Source organism: Mirounga angustirostris, unplaced genomic scaffold (genome assembly GCF_029215605.1).
Source record: "Mirounga angustirostris isolate CCGP_5_RB_7025 unplaced genomic scaffold, mMirAng1.0.hap1 SCAF_11, whole genome shotgun sequence".
In the NCBI taxonomy this organism is placed as follows: Eukaryota; Metazoa; Chordata; class Mammalia; order Carnivora; family Phocidae; genus Mirounga; species Mirounga angustirostris.
The window spans coordinates 58,533,288-58,552,069 of NW_026991719.1; the positions used below are offsets into that span (position 1 = coordinate 58,533,288).

Below are 18,782 nucleotides of genomic sequence, written 5' to 3' on the forward strand. Positions count from 1 at the left end.
GTACCATGTCATGCTGTCAAGGCTGGGTGGTGTGGACAACTCATATCTTTATTATTGCCATAGAAAGTGTTTGATCAATCATGGTTAGGTTCCGCTATAAAATTTAAAATGTGAGGTGCACTCGCCTATATTAGCCAGTATCCCTGAAGTTCCTTGGACACCAACCCCTATGTCACCAACACGAGGACTAGCCTGCTCAAAAGGCACTTTGTGGGCTTTCAATTACATAGAGGCCTTCCAGATAGAAAGCTCTGTTACTGAGGACTCAGAGCAAGGGCAGTTGTCCCTGCTTCTTGTAAACACAGTTAAGGTCCAGTAGCAGAGACGTACTTCTCGAGAGTAGAGGAGGCTGGGGTGACAGAGAGCTGTGAACATCCATTCCTAAAGCCACAGGCAGAAGTTTTGCTTTGTAAGCTGATCCTTGATAGAGTAGTAATTTATAAATGGAAAGAGATATGGGATTCATCATTCAGCAAGCATTTATTGAGAGCCTGCTATGTGCAAGATCCCAGATAAGCATCACAGCTTAATAAGGAGAACTTTCAAATCTATCAGGTCTTTTCTCATCATTGCCTTAAAATATCATGCCCTATATTTAAAAATGGCAATGTAATCAGGAGAAAAAAATCCAAACTCAACATCAGTACAACTTATATTTGTCCTCTCAAGTGACGGCAAAAAGAACTTTCCAACACACTTAAATGAGCTTTTGCACATGCTGTTCCCTCTGCTTGGAATTCTCTTTCCTTCTCTCCTGTCTGCCCGCCGAAATCTTACCCACCCTTTAAGATATGGCTCAAATATCATCTCCTCTGTGAGCCTTCCTGATGCTCTCCTGAGAGAATTAATTGTTCTTTTCCCTACACTCAAAAAGCTCTTCACAGGGAACCTCTCCTCTCACACCCCATTGTAATTTTTTTTCTTTCTCACACTTTACTCTGAGCTCCGTAAGTCGGGAAACACCTCTGATTCATCTTGGTATTCCCAGTACCATGGCCATATGCAGCAGTAGTCAGTAAATTATCGGTGAAATTCCCTGACCACTTCGAAAAATAGATCTAGTAACACATTACAGAGAATGTTATAGAAACCTAACAAGACTTTGCACATAGTATGCGCTTAATGAAGGTTTGCTGACTTTGTAGTAAAAGTGGTGCTTCTCTTAGTTAGGTAAAGGCTATAGAGAGCAGTTCTTGCTAGCCCCTTCATGGCACCAAACAGCAAGCACTAGCCCTACCCAGACAGACATCCTTGTGATGTTCCAGGCACTGAATGGTCCACGTGCCCCAAACCGTCACCCCCCACCCCCGGTTTGCCAGAGGGCATAAAATGCCCCATTATTAGTTACTTCTTGGGGTTAAGGCATTTGTTACAGAAGTTCCCCGTTGGATTGTTTTCAGACAGGAAAAATATATCAAAAGGCCCCTGAAAAGACTGCACCTTTCAGAGGACCTGTAGATCTTTCATGTCCCTCTCCTTCCAACCACAATCTCTAGTCCAGAGAGAATTCAGAACACATGAAAAGGTCCTAAAAAGAAGTCAAGACTGAGCACAATTTAAATTGTATCTTATAATCACAGGAGACAAACCCTGTCAGCTTAGAGTTACAAATTTTGGTGTTTGCAAAGTCTTTGTGAGGCACAAATTTAAAGAAGGTAAAAAGATGGGTAACCATGAACACTCATTTTGTATCACATCACCAAAACAAATATAAACTTTGGCTTCTAACCATAGCCATTTGCAAAATCCTACTATGTTTCTCCGGTTGTGGGAGAGTAAAACGCTTTTTCTGTTCTGACAAGGGACGTGTAGAAGAAAACTCACTTTGTACCTTGAAAGTTCTACATTCACGGGAAATAGACTTTCAGTATGTAAAGACCAAATGCTTTTTTTTTTTTTGGCCAACACGGGTACAGAATGGTCAATTGCTCTCTTGTTAGCTGGAAACCAGTTAGGCAGACACCAGATTCCCTGAGCATGTTAGTGAAGAGTAATTGAGATGATCCTTCCCTGATTTTCGAAATCAGGATTTTTTTTTTTTTGACTCATCAATCACTTAGGGAATTCTTATTCAGTGTAAGTAGTTTAATGAATTGGGTAGAAGGACAAAGCTAAAATCTGTTGAATTTAGCGGGCACAAATAAGACTAGTCTGACTTTCCAATCATTGTTAGTGCTATTTGAACAGTAAAACAATCAAGAGTCCAGAGATAAGCAAAGTTCCTCAGCGCAACCGTCTTCTATCTCTGTCAGCTTGGGGAGGGATGGGTGAGAGAAGGACAATGCCAACAGAAGCAGAACTGTACAGGGAAGAAAGAAAAGGAGGGCCAGAACAGTGGGTAAAAAGTTAACTTACTTCACTTAGCCCACCATATTAAAGCCAGATGTGTCGAAAATGCTGGATGAGAAACACTGTTGTTACTGATAGTGTGAACAAAGCCCTTTGTACTTTCCTCCCAATAGAGTATCATGATGGGGTACAAGAAGTGTTATTTTATTTCATTTCACATGTAGCACATTCTCAACACGTTGAACCGTTTCTAATCTTATGTAATTAGATAGGTCTCGCTACATCCCTCAGTTGAAGGATTTTATGAGCTGCCTTGTTCTCTCTCCCTTTTGGGATAGCTTCTTTGGGGCTGGAAACTAACATTTGCTAACATTTCTTCCCTGCTGGCACCTGTCAGCTGGATGGGCTCTGGGAAAAGGAGGATGGGGAAGGAAGGAGTGCAAAGTTCCTCCCCGCTATGCCCTGGTGTTAGAGCCATCTTTGTCGCTATGGAGGGATGACTCTGTTCTGAAAAGTGCTATTAAGTACACGCTCAAAAAAAGCAATGGGCAGATGGGTGAATGGGAAGACGAAGTTCTTGTTGTTTTTTTTTTTTTTTTTTAATTTAATTTATCACAAATTTCAGGTTCTTTCGTTTGTTAAAAGTAGAGCCTGGGTAAGGTGCTAGCCAGAGGTGGGTGTCCTTTGATACGGCCCAACCCAAGGATGCAGAGCGGATGGGGTTTGGCTCTTTGATCTCGCTGTCCAGTCACTTCGGGCAGAGCCCATCATTGTGTGCAGTGACTAGGGCGCAGCTGCCTTCTCCTGGCTACAGAGCAGAGTCATCAGATATTTGCCATCTGAACCAAAGGCTGTATAAACACCAGGGCTTCTACTCCAATGCAGAAGTCATAAGAGCATGTGGAAATTGAGTTTGTCCTTCAGAAAGGCTCTCCAGCTCTCCCTCCCCCTGCAAAGCTTTCTTAGGGTCATTTCTTGACCAGTTTGTGATGTCTTTGTGAGGTTGCGGACTGGCAAATGCTCTCCGTGTGTAGACTGGGAAATCCGAAATTAAGGCTGATCTCTACTTCTATTCTTTGGGGCTTGTGCATGACTGATGATATGCAGGGCCTACCCTCTCCCCACAACATTCCGTGGTTTTTGTCTAATAATGAGAAAAGACAACTGAAGGAGTGCAGTATACAACAAAAATGCGTGAATGACAGGGCCACCTGACCCCCCCCCCCCCCCAGTACCTTACAGTTTATAAATTGCTTTCAGAGTGGTTCTTTCATGGATAGGCACTGAACACTCTTATTTCACCAAAGCAACTGGGCTGCAGAAATAAGAGCCAGGGTGCTGGCACAGTGATGGAGGAGGCCCTGGATTTCTCACGCCGGGGGTGGGGCACTGTGTGGGTAAGCGCTTTGCCTTCCAGGAATAGTACCGCTCTGAGACTCCTCTGTAGACTGACTGGAACGGAGATTAAGCCCAGGGTTCTCTTTGCATTCCATTTAGCAGTTTGCTCATGCTTCCACTGCAGATCAGGCTCAAGAATTCTTCTGCCAGCTGAGAATCTGAATGTTGCTTTGGCTGGAAGACAGTATCTTATTTATTCACATAAATCCCCTCCTCTTCTTGTCCCTGATTATTTTCACCCTAAAATGGGAAGCGGGGGGTGAATTATAGGAGCGCTTGGGGACTGGACTGCGGCCGCCCTTGGCAATCTTTGTTCATCTTTGAGATTCTCACCAGCATCGACTAAACAACAGTGACTCACCCAGAGTAACACACAGTCTCTCTTTCCTTTAGAAAAGCCGTTCCTCAAAAGCGCTGCTAAGAAAAACAAAACAAAACAAAACAAAACAAAGCAAAACTACAGCTCGAGGGAGAGAAAAAGCGCTAGGAGCAAAATATTGCTTTAAATAAGCCTGGAAGTTTTCGAAGGAGAGGGTGACCGTCTGCAAGTGAGGAAAAGATGGCTTGCACATTTTCCATTTCCCTTCCAGTTCCAAACTTGAGACTTAAACTTAAATCTTTTGGCCAAAGGAAGTTATGACAGAGGAAGTTAGGTGACCTGAGCCCCAGCTCACTGCTTGCAACTTCCCAGGAGCTCAGAGAGGTTTGCAGCCTGGCACCCCTGGCAAACAGTGGGAAGGAATACGAGTGAGAAGCAGCAAGCCCAAATGCCACCCCTGGGCTCGTTCTAGCCAGTTGTATAGACAGCTGTCTCTTTAATTTAACCCTTGGTCCATTCCAGATGACAAAGCTCATTTGGCTTATGCAAGTCTCTTTCGGTAGAGATAGTGGCTGTTTTAAAGCAGAAAAAGATGTAGAGGTAAGGGAGGTTATGTGGGAGGTTATGTGGGGAAAACTTGACAGAGACATTTTTTCCCCCCTCCAAAGAGGCACATGAGGGAGGACGCCTGAGGGAGGCTTCCGTAGAAAGAGATAAAACCCTCTGTAATCAAAGGTAGTCTGCAGGAGGGAGGACGGGCTACACAGGCTTGGGGACAGTTTGCTTCTACTTCTATTTATATTCTCAAGGCTAATTGTGCAAATGGGAGCTTCTTACTGCAGAATGGCCAACTGTAGATGCACGTTGGCTCGTGTTTTCCACCCTAGAAGAGAGCCAATGCAGCAATACTTTCGACAACTCTGATCAATAGAGAGGAGCTTAATTATTCACCAACCTGGAGACTAGGAGTGGAGATATGCAAACCATTTTCCCCTCAAGTGGACTTACAATCTCAATCTTTGAGTGTTCAGACGGGCTGCGACTTTAAAGCACATTCTAGTTAAGCCCTGAAGGGGACTGGGGAGGAATGTGAGCCTGAAACAGGGAAGTGAATCGCCCAGGGTCACATGAGCTGCTGAGGATGCCATTAGAAAGCAATGGTCTCTCTTTCCCTAGCCCGGGGTTTTCTGTCCACCCTCCCACCAGCCCACCTTCAGAGACCCCCAAATGTACCCACTGTGGCAAAGTCTGTGTTTTTCTCCTGGCTATTTTCCAGTGCTATCTCATGACAATGTTGGCAGGCTCGGTGGCTAAGCACACCCTCGATCATAAGAGAAGGAGTGCTTATTCCTATATTCCTGACCTAACGGAGGAAAAGCCAGACTGCCCTTTGCAGCCTGCCTTTGGCTCCATGGCCCGCATCAAGTTCCTTGTTCAGCCGGGAGCCTGCTTCTCCCTCTGCCACTCCCCCTGCTTGTGCTCTCTCTCTCTCTGACAAATAAATAAATAAAATCTTAAAATAAAAAAAAAAAAGACTCTACCATCTTGTATACAAATTATTTAAAAAAAAAGTCACTCCCTTGCATTTCTTTGTAGTCTTCCTACCTATACAAGTAGCCCTAAACAATATACTCTTTAATTCTGCTTGGTTTTGAACTGTAAATATTGGTATTGTACTAAACTTTTCTGCAATTTGGCTTTTATTCAAAACTGTGTCTGAGAACCTTTCCCATTGTGATGTGCTGCCGTGGTTCATTCATTTTCACTGATGCCTAGTATTTCGTTGTGTACACGTACAACAGAGACACACTGCTGCTGCCGAACATCTGTTGTTTCTAGTTATTTTTTTTGCTATGCTGAACAGGGTTGCTCGAAACTTCCTTTACAATACACTTGCCCAAGTTTCTCCAAGGCCTGTTTCTAGGAGTGGAATCAAGGAGTTGTAAAGTTTACTCATGTTCAAACTTGTTAACTAATGCCAAATTGTTTCCCAAAGTGGTTGCAAACATATACTCCTGCCAGAAGTGTGACTGTTCCACATTTTCACAAAGTGCTCCACATCCTCCCTAACGCTTAGAATTGTTTATGTTATTTTTTTTTCAATCTGGTGGGTTAAAATGGAATTTTGTTTTGGTTTTCTTCGGGTCATTCATTGTGGTTTTAATCTGCATGAAGTGAGCATCTTTTCTGAATGATTTCCTTTTCGGTGAAAGGCTTGCTCTTATCGTTTTGCCCACTTTTTCCCTGGATTTTCTTTTCTCTGTATCGGTACGTAAAGTTTGTATATTTCAAATATTAATATATTGCCAGTTATATGAGTGCTAAGTATGTTCTTCTACTTTGCAACTTGTCTTTTCACCTTATGATTTTTGGTAAACAGGCACTTCATTTTAGTGTAATTAAATTTATTACTCTTTCTCTTTAGGGTTGGTGCTTTTTACAATTTTTTTTTTTAAGATTTTATTATTTATTTGACAGAGAGAGACACAGCGAGAGAGGGAACACAAGCAGGGGGTAGTGGGAGAGGGAGAAGCAGGCTTCCTACCGAACAGGGACCCCGACGTGGGGCTCAATCCCAGGACCCCGGGACCATGACCTGAGCCAAAGGCAGATGCTTAACGACTGAGCCCCCCAGGCACCCCGGTGCTTTTTACATTTCTTTATAGAAATTCTCCCCTATCCCAAGATCACAGAGAAATTTTTCTTTTTTTCCCAATGGCTTTATCATATTTTTTATATTCATTTTTATTGTGTTATGTTAGTCACCATACAATACATCATGAATCCATGATTCATTGTTTGCGTCTCACACCCAGTGCTCATTATAACAGGTGCCCGGTGATGGGTATTAAGGAGAAATTTTTCTATATCAGTATTTCTTTGTGAGTGGGGAGGTGACTGGCATACGGGGTGGGGGGTGCACACTTATGTGGGGCTGCCTTTCACATTGCAGGACACTTAGCATCCTTGGACCCTGGGGACCGAATACCTTTAGCATCATTCCCATCATTCTAACAATCCCAAACCCTCCTATACATTTTCAAATGTTCCCTCGGTGGAGGTACTGCCAGTTGAGAACCCCTGAAGTATATTTTCTTCTAAAAGTTTAAAGTATTTAATGCACTCAGAATTGATTTTTGTGTTTGATGTGAGGTGGGAATCTAATTTTATTATCTCTTTGTGGATAACCAATTTCCCCAACATCAGTTATTAAAGAGTTAATCCTTTCCCCCATTGATCTGCAATGCTACCTGTCAATACATCAAATTTCCAAATAGGTATAGGCCTATTTTTGAGTTTTCTGCTCTATTATCTTGGCCTATTTGTCAAACCTCTGTCCTAATATTGCACTCTTTTAAGTACTATAGCTGTGTTAGAAATCTTAGTATCGGGGCGCCTGGGAGGCTCAGTCATTAGGCGTCTGCCTTCAGCTCAGGTCATGATCCCAGGGTCCTGGGATCGAGCCCCGCATTGGGCTCCCTGCTCGGCAGGAGGCCTGCTTCTCCCTCTCCCGCTCCCCCTGCTTGTGTTCCTTCTCTCGCTGTGTCTCTCTCTCTCTGTCAAATAAAGAAATAAAAAAATCTTAAAAAAAAAAAAATCTTAGTATCCAACAGAATAAGTTTTTCTACTGTGATACTCTTCAAGAATGTCTTGCCTTTGTCTTTGCACTCCTATGTAAATTTTAGAACTGGCTTGTCCAATTCCATGAAAAACCCTGTTGGGATTTTGACTGGAATAACATTGACTCTGGTTGATTCAGGGAGAAAGGATATCTTTACAATATTGAGTAGCCCTTACCTGTGAACAGAACACAGCTCTGCACTTCAATAGTTTTATAATTTCCTCCATAAAGGATCTCTGGCCCATCTTTTATTAGATTTTCTTCATAGATAACTTCTATTTTTATTGCTACAGTAGCTTTTGAAAATGGCATTTTTGGTTCTTGTTGTTGGTGTACAGAAATGAGACTTATCTTTCTACATTCTCTCTGAAATGTACTCCAATCAGACTTTTCCACTTAGCTTTATCAAAACTGCTCTTGGCAAGGTCACCGAGGGCTACACGGTTGCCAAACTCAACGGTCAAATCTCAATCCTCATCTCCCTTGGTTTGTCAGCAGCACATGACACAGTTGATCACTACCTCCTCCTTAAAACACTTTCTTTACTTTGCTTCCAGGACGGCACACACTTTTGATTTTCTTCTTACCTCACTGGTTATTCTCTCTCAGTCTTCTTTACTCATTCTTTCTCATTTCCCCAACATTTCAATTTTGGACTGTCCCGGGGGGCCAGGCCTTAAACCTCTTCTCTTTTCTAGCTATCCACACTCCCTTGGTGATCCCATCCATTCTCATGGTTCTAAATTCTATCTATATGTTAACACCCAATTTTGCAATGCTAGTTCAACTCACTATCTGGATTTACCATTTGTATATGCTTTGTGTGTATATGTATATATACATATATATATACACACATACATATATACTGTTTATATATATATACACACACACACACAAATGAGATATATATATATTCCTTTGACCTACTGCAATTCAACATGTCCAAACTGAACTCTAAGTTATTACCTGAAACTGTGCCTCCCACAGTCTTCTCTACCTCAGTTGCTCACTCCCATCATTCCAGTTGCTCAGAGCAAAATCTTTGAGTCCTTGCTTCCTTTCACACCACTCACGATATGGCAGCAAATCCTCCTCACTCTACCTTCAAAATATGTAGAGATTCATTTCATGTCTCATAATCTACACTGATACCACACTAGTTCAAGCCACCATTATCTTTTCAAAAAACAGTTGTATTGAGGGGCACCTGGGTGGCTCAGTTGGTTAAGCGTCTGCCTTCAGCTCAGGTCATGATCCCGGGGTCCTGGGATTGAGCCCCAGCATCTGGCTCGCTGCTCAGCGGGGAGCCTGTTTCTCCCTCTCCTCCCCTCTTGTGCTTTCTATCTCTCTCTCTCTCTCTCTCTTTCTCTCAAATAAATAAATAAATAAATAAATAAATAAATAAATAAACAAACAAACAAATAAATAAATAAAATCTTTAAAAAAACCCCAGCTTTATTGAGATATAATCTACACACTATACGATTCACCCATTCAGTGTACAAGTCAATGTCTTTTGGTATACATTCACAACGTTATGTGACCATTGCTACTAATTTTGTATTTTTGTTCCCCCTAAAAGAAGCTAGTACTCATCAGTAGCCACTCTTTATCCCCTCACCTCATGTTGTGCTAGGCAACCACCAATTTACTTTTTGTCTTTATAGATTTGTCTATTCTGAACATTTCACGTGGAATCATATAATATATGGTCTTTACTTCAGGTACCTCATTCCTCTTTATTGCCAAATATTGTTCCATTGTATGGGTATATCATGTCTTATTTATACATTGATCAGTTGATGGACATTCGGGCTATTTCCACTTTTTGGCTAATGTGAATAATGCTGCTATGAACATTTGCTTACAATTTTTTTGTGTGGACATATGTTTTCATTGGGTATATACCTAGGAATGGAATTGCTGAGTCATAAGGTAACTCCACGTTTAACCTTTTGAAGAACTACCAGCCTGTATTCCCACAGGAGGTGTATGTGGCTTCCATTTCTCCACATCTTTGTTACCGCTCGTTATGATCTGTCATTTTTACTGTAGCCATCCTAGTGGGTATGAAGTGGTATCTTGTGGTTTGGATGTGCATTTCTATAAGGATTACTGTTGTTGAACATCTTTTCCTGTCCTTGTTGGTCATTTGTATATCTTTTTGTATCTACTTCTTATCCAGATCCTTTGCCTATTTTTAAATTGAATTATTTGTCTTTTATTATTGAGTTGTAGGGTTTTTTTTTAATATTCTAGATACAAGTCCTATGTCAGATATATGATTTGCAAATATTTTCTCCCATTCTAGGAGTTGTCTTCCCATTTACTTGAAGATATCATTTGTAGCAGAGAAAAATTTTAATTTTGATGAAGTCCAATTTATCTATTTTTTCTTTTTTTGCTTATGTTTTTGGTGTTGTATCTAAGAAATTATTGCCTAATACAAGGTCATGAAGGTTCACACCAATGTTTTCTTCTAAGAGTTTTATAGTTTTAGTTGTCTTACATTTAGATCTTTGATATATTTTGAGTTATTTTTTATATGTGATGTGAGGTAGAGGTCCAACTTCATTCTTTTGCATGTTGTCCCAACACCATTTCTGTGATTTCTGAAAAGACTATTTTTTTCCTGTACTGAGTTGTCTTGGCACTCTTGTAAAGTCAATTGACCATAGGGGCGCCTGGGTGGCTCAGTCGTTAAGCGTCTGCCTTCGGCTCAGGTCATGATCCCAGGGTCCTGGGATCGAGCCCCGCATGAGGCTCCCTGTTCCGCGGGAAGCCTGCTTCTCCCTCTCCCACTCCCCCTGCTTGTGTTCCTTCTCTCACTGTGTCTCTCTCTGTCAAATAAATAAATAAAAATTTTTTAAAAAAATCAATTGACCATAAATATGAAGGTTTATTCATGGGCTCTCAATTTTATTCCATTGATCAATATCCTCATGCCAGTACCACACTGTTTTGGTTACTTCAGCTTTGTTTTAAGTTTTGAAATATGAAATAATTATCTCATAAATTTGTTACGAGTGTTCTTTTCTATTTTCTGGAAGAGTTTGAAAGGATTGCTTTTGATTTTTCTTTAAACATTTGGTAGAATTCACCAGGGAAGCCATCTGGTCTTGCACCTTTTTTTGGTGGGAGGGTTTTGATCATTAATCCAATCTGTTTAATTGTTATAGATCTATGTAGAGTTTCTATTTCTTCTTGACACTTCAGTTTTGGTTGTTTGTGCCTTTCTAGGAATCTTCCCATTTAATGTAGGTTATGTGATTTGTTGGCATACAATTATTCATAGCATTCCTCTTATAATCCTTTTTTTTCACACAGTTACAAACATTTTTTCTTGTGATGAGGGCTTTCAAGATCTACTGTCTTAGGAACTTGCAAATATGTAATACGGTATTATTAACTATAGTCATCGTTCTTCAAATTACATCTCCATGACTTATTTATTTTATAATTGGAAATTTTTACATTTTGCCCACCCCCCTCCTCCTTTGGCAACCACCAATCTGTTCTCTGAGTTTTTTTTTTTAAAGATTCCATGCATAAGTGAGATCATATGGTATTTGTCTTCCTCTCTCTGACTTATTTCACTCAGCATAATGCTCTCAAGGTCTATCCATATTGTTGCAAATGGCAAGATTCCATCCTTTTTAATGGCTGAATAGTATTCCTGTGTGTGTGTGTGTGTACACACAACCTAAGTGTCCATTGATGGATGAATGGATAAATGTAAATTTACATTTACATTGCCATTTTGCTTTTGTTTTCTATATGTCACATGTCTTTTTGGTTTTTGTTATCTTCCTTTGTACTGGGTGAATATTTTCTTAACATTTTGATTCCTTTCATGATTTTTAAATTCTTTGTTTTTGAATTATTTTCTTAGTGGTTTCTCTAGGGCATATATATATCATATTAGAATCTATTTTAGATTTATACTGACTTAGTTCTAGTGAAATACAGACATTTTAAATAGCTTCATTGCCTCCCCCTCTTTTTAATATTATCATTATACATACATAGATATCTGTATATGTTACAAATCCAACAATACATTGCTGTAATTATTACTTTGTATAATTTTGTCTTTTAAAAAGGCTGAGAGAAGGAAAACAAATATATATTTTAAGTGTTTATTAATATTTTTATTTACTTTTCTGGTCCTTTTCATTTCTTCCTGTGGATTTGAATTACTATCTAGTGTCATTTTCTTATTCCAATCAACTTTGTTCCCGTCACTCTCCTTTATGCTGTTATCATCAAATATATTGTATTTCTGTATATTATAGTCCCAACACTTTTATGCAGTTGCTTTTTAAACCAGTCAAGAGAGGAAAGAGGAAGAAATAGGCAATTATACCGTCTTTTCTAATTACTCAATTACTTTCACCAGATTTCTTTGTTTTTCATATGGATTCACATTACTGTCTGACATCACTTGCTTTTAGCCTCAAGAAACTTTACTTAGTATTTCTTTTAAGAAAGGTATGCTAGCAGTGAATTCTCTCAGGGTTTTTTTTTTTTTTTTTTTTTTTTTTAATTTGGGAATGTCTTTATTTCACTTTCATTATTGCTCAATATATAATTCTTGGTGCTTTTTGAAAAACTTTCAGTGGTTTGACTATACCATCCTACTGCCTTCTTGCCTCCATTGTTTCTTATAGGAAGTCAGTTATTAATCTTACTGGGGTTCCCTTGCATGTAATGAGTCTTTTTTTCTATTCCTGCTTTTATGATTCTCTTTGTCTTTCAACATTTTACTGTGATGGCTCTGGGTATGATCTCTTTGGCTTTACTTAGAATTATTTGAGTTTCTTGGGCATATAGATTGATGTTTTTCATTAAATTTGAGAGGTTTTCAGCAATTATTTCTTTGAATATCTTTTTCTGTCTTTTTTGCACTCTCCTCTCTTTCTAATACTACCATTATGCATATGTTGATGCACTCAGTTATATCCCACATTTCTTTGAGGCTCTGTTCATCTTTCTTCATTTTTTTCTCTCTGTTCTTCAGATTGCATAATTTCTATCGATATATCTTCAAGTTCACTGATTCTTTCTTCTGCCGACTCAAATCTACCGTAGACCTTCTTCTAGCAAATTTTCATTTTTTTTTTTAAAGATTTTATTTATTTGACAGAGAGAGATACAGCGAGAGGAGGAACACAAGCAGGGGGAGCAGGAGAGGGAGAGCAGGCTTCCCGCAGAGCAAGGAGCCCGATGCGGGGCTCGATCCCAGGACCCTGGGACCATGGCCTGAGCCGAAGGCAGACGCTTAACGACTGAGCCACCCAGGCGCCCAAATTTTCATTTGTTATTGTACAGTTCAACACCAGAATATCCCTTTCTTTTTTATAATTTCCATCTCTTTATTGATAATCTATATTTGTTGAAACATTGCCATCATACCTCCCTTTACTTCTTTAAGCATGGTTATGTTTAATGCTTTGAACATACTTATAAGAACTGCTTTGAAATCTTTGCTAAGTTTACTATCTGAGCCTCTTCAAAGACTGTTTTTAGTGCTTCTCTTTTTTTTCTCTGTGTATGGGTCACACTTTCCTGTTTTTTTTTTTTTCTCATGTCTTGTAATTTTTTGCTGAAACCTGGACATTTGAGATAATATATGGTAGGAACTCTAGGATGCTGATTCCCCACCTCATCCCAGGAGTGGTGCTTAATTACTTGGTTATTTGTTTAATGACTTGAAAGAACTTTGTGAAATTTATCCTCCCTGAAGTGTGAAGCTTCTGATGTTTCTGCTCAGATTTTCTCCCTTGTTTTTTTTAAAAGATTTTATCTATTCATTTGTCAGAGAGAGAGAGAGAGAGAAAGCACAAGCAGGGGAGCAAGGGGAGCAGCAGGCAGAGGGAGAGGAGAAAGCAGGCTCCCCACTGAGCAGGGAGCCCAATGTGGGGCTTGATCCCAGGACGCTGGGACCATGACCTGAGCCGAAGGCAGATGCTTAACTGACTGAGCCATCCAGGTGCCCCTTTCTCCCTTGTTTTTATCTTTTAGCCTGACTACCCTGGGTTGGCACAAGCCACTTATTGTCAAGGTTGTGCTTAAGCCTCCAAAACTAGTTAGTTTTTTAACCTTAATCATTGGAGCTTTGTGATTTGGAGGCTGCTTTCACAGTTTAGGTTGTTTATATTTTTTGCCCCCTGTTCAACCAGGGACTAGCAGAGTAAAAACGAAAGTTCTTAAGGTAATCTACATGGCCTTACATTTCTGGCTCCCTGTTAAATCTCTGACCTCATCATCTACTACTCTTCCTCTCATTCACTCAAATCCAGACACACTGCTCTTCTTGCTCTTCATCCAACAAGTCAGGCACACTCCCAATACTACCCTTGTGTGGTTTTGGTATTAAGGTTAAATTGGTCTCACAGAATGAGCCTGGAAATGTTCTTTTTTTTTCGTACTCTTTGGAACAATTTTCATAATATTGGAATTAATTCTTTTTTGAATATTTGGCAAAACCATCTAGACTTAGTGGTTCTCCTGGGAATATTTTGATTACTGACTGAATTTATTTAATGGTTATGTAACTACTCATGTTTTCTATTTCTTTTTGAATCAGTTTTGGTAGTTACCTTTTTCTAGTTATTTGTTCATTTGGTCTACACTTTTAAAATTTTGACATGAAGTGGTTCAAAGTATTCTCTTACTAAAATTTTAATCCACTACATCTGTAGGAATGTCACCCTTTTCTAACAATGTTTAAGTGGACCTTATTTCTTTTTCTTTTTTCTTCATCAATATTTCCTCAGGTTTGTCAATTTATTTATCTTTTAAAATAACTAATTCCTGGTTTTGATGATCTTGTCTACATTGTTTTCTATCTTAATACGTTTTTCTTTTATGTCTTTCTTTGGATTTATTCATTGTTCATTATCTAACGTCTTTGGATTTCTTTGGATTTATTCTATTGTTCATTATCTAACTTCTTAAGTTGAAGTCTAAATGCTCATTAATTTTCAGCCTTTCTTCTTTTTTAGTATATGCATTTCAGATATAAACATCCCTCTAACCACTATTTTAGGTGCAATGTAGAAGCTCATTTCTAAATACTTTCTAATTTCCATTAAGATTTCTTCTTTGACCCAAAGGTTTTTATAAAAATGTGTTTTTAAATTTTCAAAAGTGTATTTTAGGGAAGAACTATATGTTTAAATTTATATTTATATTGCCTTATTTTGTGCCATGGGTTCCACTTTTACTGTGTTTTTTTCCCTCTTTTGAATTAACTGACTCTTTTTTTCCTCAGTCCCTCTTTTGTTAGTTTGAAAGACACTCATTCTTTTTCTATTCTTTTAGTGGCTACCCTTGAAATTCAAATATGTTTACTTTAATTCAATAAAATCTAGAGTTAAGATATTTTACCCTCTTTGGAAAGGGGACAATTAGAATGCTTTGATTCTCATCTTCAACAACATAATTTGCTATTGTGAAGCCTTTTAAACATGTGTTTTTTGTCTTCTTTTAATCCCACAAATTATAAATTACTAATATTACTCACATGTTTAACTTTTTCTATTTAATATTCCTTCTTATATCTTATATCTCAGAACTTCCTTTTTGGATAATTTTCCTTATTTAGTAACAAATGGTGATAACGTCTTTCAAAAGTTTTTAATATTAAAATGTTTTCATGTTGCCTTTATCCTCCAAAAATAGTTTCACAGAATATATAACTCTAAGATAAAAATTATTTTCTTCAAGCATTTTCAGCATTATATTCTAACCTGGCTTCCATTGCTGCTATTAGTCTAACTGTTGTTCTTTTGTACATGACTGGTCTTTTCCTTCTAGCTTGTTTTAAGATTTTTATCTTTGTCTCTGGTGTTCTGCAGTTCAATTCTGAGGCAAGTAAATATTAATTTCTTTTTGTTTATCTTGTCTGGAATTTCTTAGGCTTTCTGAATCTGCAGATTGTTGCTTTTTGAAAATTCTGGAAATTTTTCAGCTATGATTTATCTGAACATTTCTTCCCCTCTTTCTATTATTTCTTTTTAGAATTCTAAAGAAATTTGTGTTGGACCTTCTTGCTCTACCTTCTGTATTTCTTAATCACTCATATTTTTCATCTCTTTGTATCTCTGTGTATATTCTGTGATTTTTTTCAGAGCTATTTTTCAGTTTCCTAATTTCTCAACTGATGTGTAAACCTTCACTGAAGTTTCTTTTTTTTTTTAAAGATTTTATTTATTTATTTGAGAGAGAGAGAATGAGAAAGAAAGCACATGAGAGGGGGGAGGGTCTGAGGGAGAAGCAGACTCCCTGCCGAGCAGGGAGCCCGATGCGGGACTCGATCCAGGGACTCCAGGATCATGACCTGAGCCGAAGGCAGTCGCTTAACCAACTGAGCCACCCAGGCGCCCTTCACTGAAGTTTCTAAGGTCAATTATATTTTTCATTTCTAGGTATTTTATCTTTTTTTTTTTTTTTCCAAACCTAGCTGGTTATTTTTCTTTTTTGTCTCTTGCTCTTTGCTCTGTAATCTTTTATTTCTTTAAATGTATTTAACATATGTATTTTATATTCTGTATATAATTTCAATATCTAAAATCTTTGTGGGTCTGATTGTTTTATTTTTTTCCCTGTTGATTTCTCCCCATTGGTAGTTGGTTTTCTTGTGTAAATTGTGACTCGATTGTGAAGTAGTGCTTGTCAGAACTCTCTGGGGGATTTCCATGAGGTCTGGAAGCAAGGCTGCTTTCTCCCAGGAAAGATTTCCATTTGATTTTTCCTGGTGCTTGAGGTATCAGACTTATGTCCACTTTAAATTAAAATTCTTGGCTTGTGGCTTTTTGGACTATTCACATGATATATATTCAGACTCCAAACTCAGGGGCCACAAAACCTCAGGAAGTTATGTTTTTATTTTTAATTCCACTCGAGGCTAATACTTAAGACAAAAAATTTTCCTTACTGGCTATTCCTTCCCTCCAGCTCTAGACTTGTGCTGTCGAATCACTAGTCACATATAACTATTAAGTTTAAATCAACTGAAATAAAATAAAAATTCAGTTCCTCAGTTTCACTAGCCACATTTCAAGTGCTCAGTAACCACATGTGGCTAGTGGTTGCCAGATATAGGACATTTCTATCATCAGAGAAAGTTTTATTGAATAATGCTGCCTTAGAACATTTTGATCTATATATGCCCCCAGGGTGTGTGGTGGCTTCAGAGTTAGGTTATACATCCTTGAACAAACTCTTGGCAATGTGTGTTTTTAGTCTGTATGCTCTCAAAGATGTCCAAATCCTAATCTCTAGAACTTGTGAATATGCTACCTGGTAGACGTGATTCGTTAAGTATCTTGAGATAGGGAGATTATCCTGGATTATATGGGTGAGTTCAATGTAATCACAAGTGTCCTCATAGGGGAAATAAGAAAGCAGAAAAGACACAGTCAGAGAGGTGATGTGGTGACAGAAGCAGAGGTTTGAGTGATGTGCTTTGAAGATGGAGGAAGGAGACACAAGTCAAGGAATGAAGGAGGCCTCCAGAAGCTGGAAAAGGCAAGGAAACAGATTCTTCCCTAGAACCTCCAGAAGGAATGTAGTCCTGTGACCCATTTTAGACTTCTGATCTCCCGAACTGTAAAAGAATAAATTTGTGTTGCTTTAAATAATTATGTTTGTGATAATTTGTTACAGTTGCGATAAGAGACTGAAGCGAACTATGAAAGGGGCCATTAGTTAAGAAAGGCTTTGTTTTAATATACCAGAAACATGTGGCTGCCTGATGGCACCAAGTTATAATTCTTACACCTCCTCATTTCCCCTTCCTATATTTCTATTTGGCTCTAAGGGTACAAGGCCCATGGCAAACAGAAATTTTAAGGGGAGAATGATATAGGAATCTGTACTCTCATTCATTTATTCAATAAATATAAATATATACTGAGCACTTATCATGTTGCAAGCACTGTTTTAGGTGCATGACATATGTTAATGAATAAGAAAGAAAAATTCCTGTCCTCAAGAAGCTAAAATTCTAGAGGAGGGACAGAATTGATGAATAATAAACATAAGAAATAAGTAAATTACACAGTATGTTGGCAGATGATTAGTGCCACAGGTGAAAAAAAAACCTAAAGGGGTGATTGTGAGTGGCCAGGGAGAGGGGATGAGCAGCTGTAATATTAAATATGGTAGTCAGGGTAAGTCTAATTGAAAAAGTGGCAATTGAGCAAAGACTTGAAGTGAGGGAGTTCATCATGTGAACATCAGAGGGAAAAGCATTCTAAGCAGAGGGAACATCCAGTGCAAAATTTTGAAGTGGGAGTGTGCCTGGTACCTTCCAAGAACAGCAAATAGGCCAATGTGGTGGAAAACAGAGTAGTAGGAAATGAGGTCAGAGAAGTTACAGAGGCCAGATCATGCAGGGCCTTGTCAGCCATTGCAAGGACTTAAGCTTGACATTGAGGATGACCCCAGAGTTTTGGGGCAGACAAGTGTACAGTTGGCATAAGTCTCAGAATACATAGGAAAAGATACAGCCATTAGAGAATGAGTAAGTTTCTAGATGCTGTGAGTGGCAAGCTGACTTGGTTCTGAGCACTGCACTTTTTATGTTCACTAGTTTCCTGGACTTTTCTACTTGTATATTAGTGACCCAAACCCAAATTGCTCTAAAATAAAGTCATGATTGTCCATCCTAAATCCTTTCCTCCTCTTCTGTTCCCTGTCCCAGTTAATGCTATCCCACTAGAAATCTTGGAGTCATCTCCTGATTCTGCTCTCTTCCACCCTGTTATGTCAAACTAGATTCCCAGCACTGTCGGTTTTACTTTAGATATGTCCTCTTCTCTGTTCCCTCTGCCTTTACCTTGGTTCAAACTCTCATCTCTTATGGGACCACTGCAATCACCTCCACAGTTCTGTAACTTGTCTACCAGCTTCACTGTAGCTACCACAGTGCCAAAAGTGATCATATCACTCCGTCTTTTAATGATCTCTCCTGGTTCCTACTGCTTATAGAATCTTCTCCCAACCTCTCCCCCTAGGCTCATTTTTCAATGTGCTTCTCTCCATACCCTATATTCTAGCCATACTGAAATTCTCATTGTAATTCAAGCATATTCTGGCCTATCACAAGTGCACATGTGCCTGAAAACCAATACATGCTAGCTA

The 18,782-nt window shown here is 38.9% G+C and overlaps 1 protein-coding gene across 7 annotated transcripts in view; it reads right to left on the reverse strand.

Annotated features, from left to right (window-relative positions):
- Positions 1-18,782, reverse strand: part of HDAC8 (histone deacetylase 8) — a 214,365-nt gene that overhangs the window by 64,848 nt on the left and 130,735 nt on the right. The window contains exon 11 of one of the 7 annotated variants that reach the window (XM_045879525.3): positions 1,551-3,861. The exons of 4 other annotated variants lie outside the window; for them this stretch is intronic. In XM_045879525.3, the coding sequence (XP_045735481.1) occupies positions 3,754-3,861 (108 nt within the window). In that variant the 3' untranslated portion in view covers positions 1,551-3,753. Of the gene's footprint in view, positions 1-1,550; positions 3,928-12,149; positions 17,245-18,782 lie in introns of those variants that run through there. 2 more of the 7 variants (XM_045879527.3, XM_054508518.2) reach the window with 2 other exon arrangements.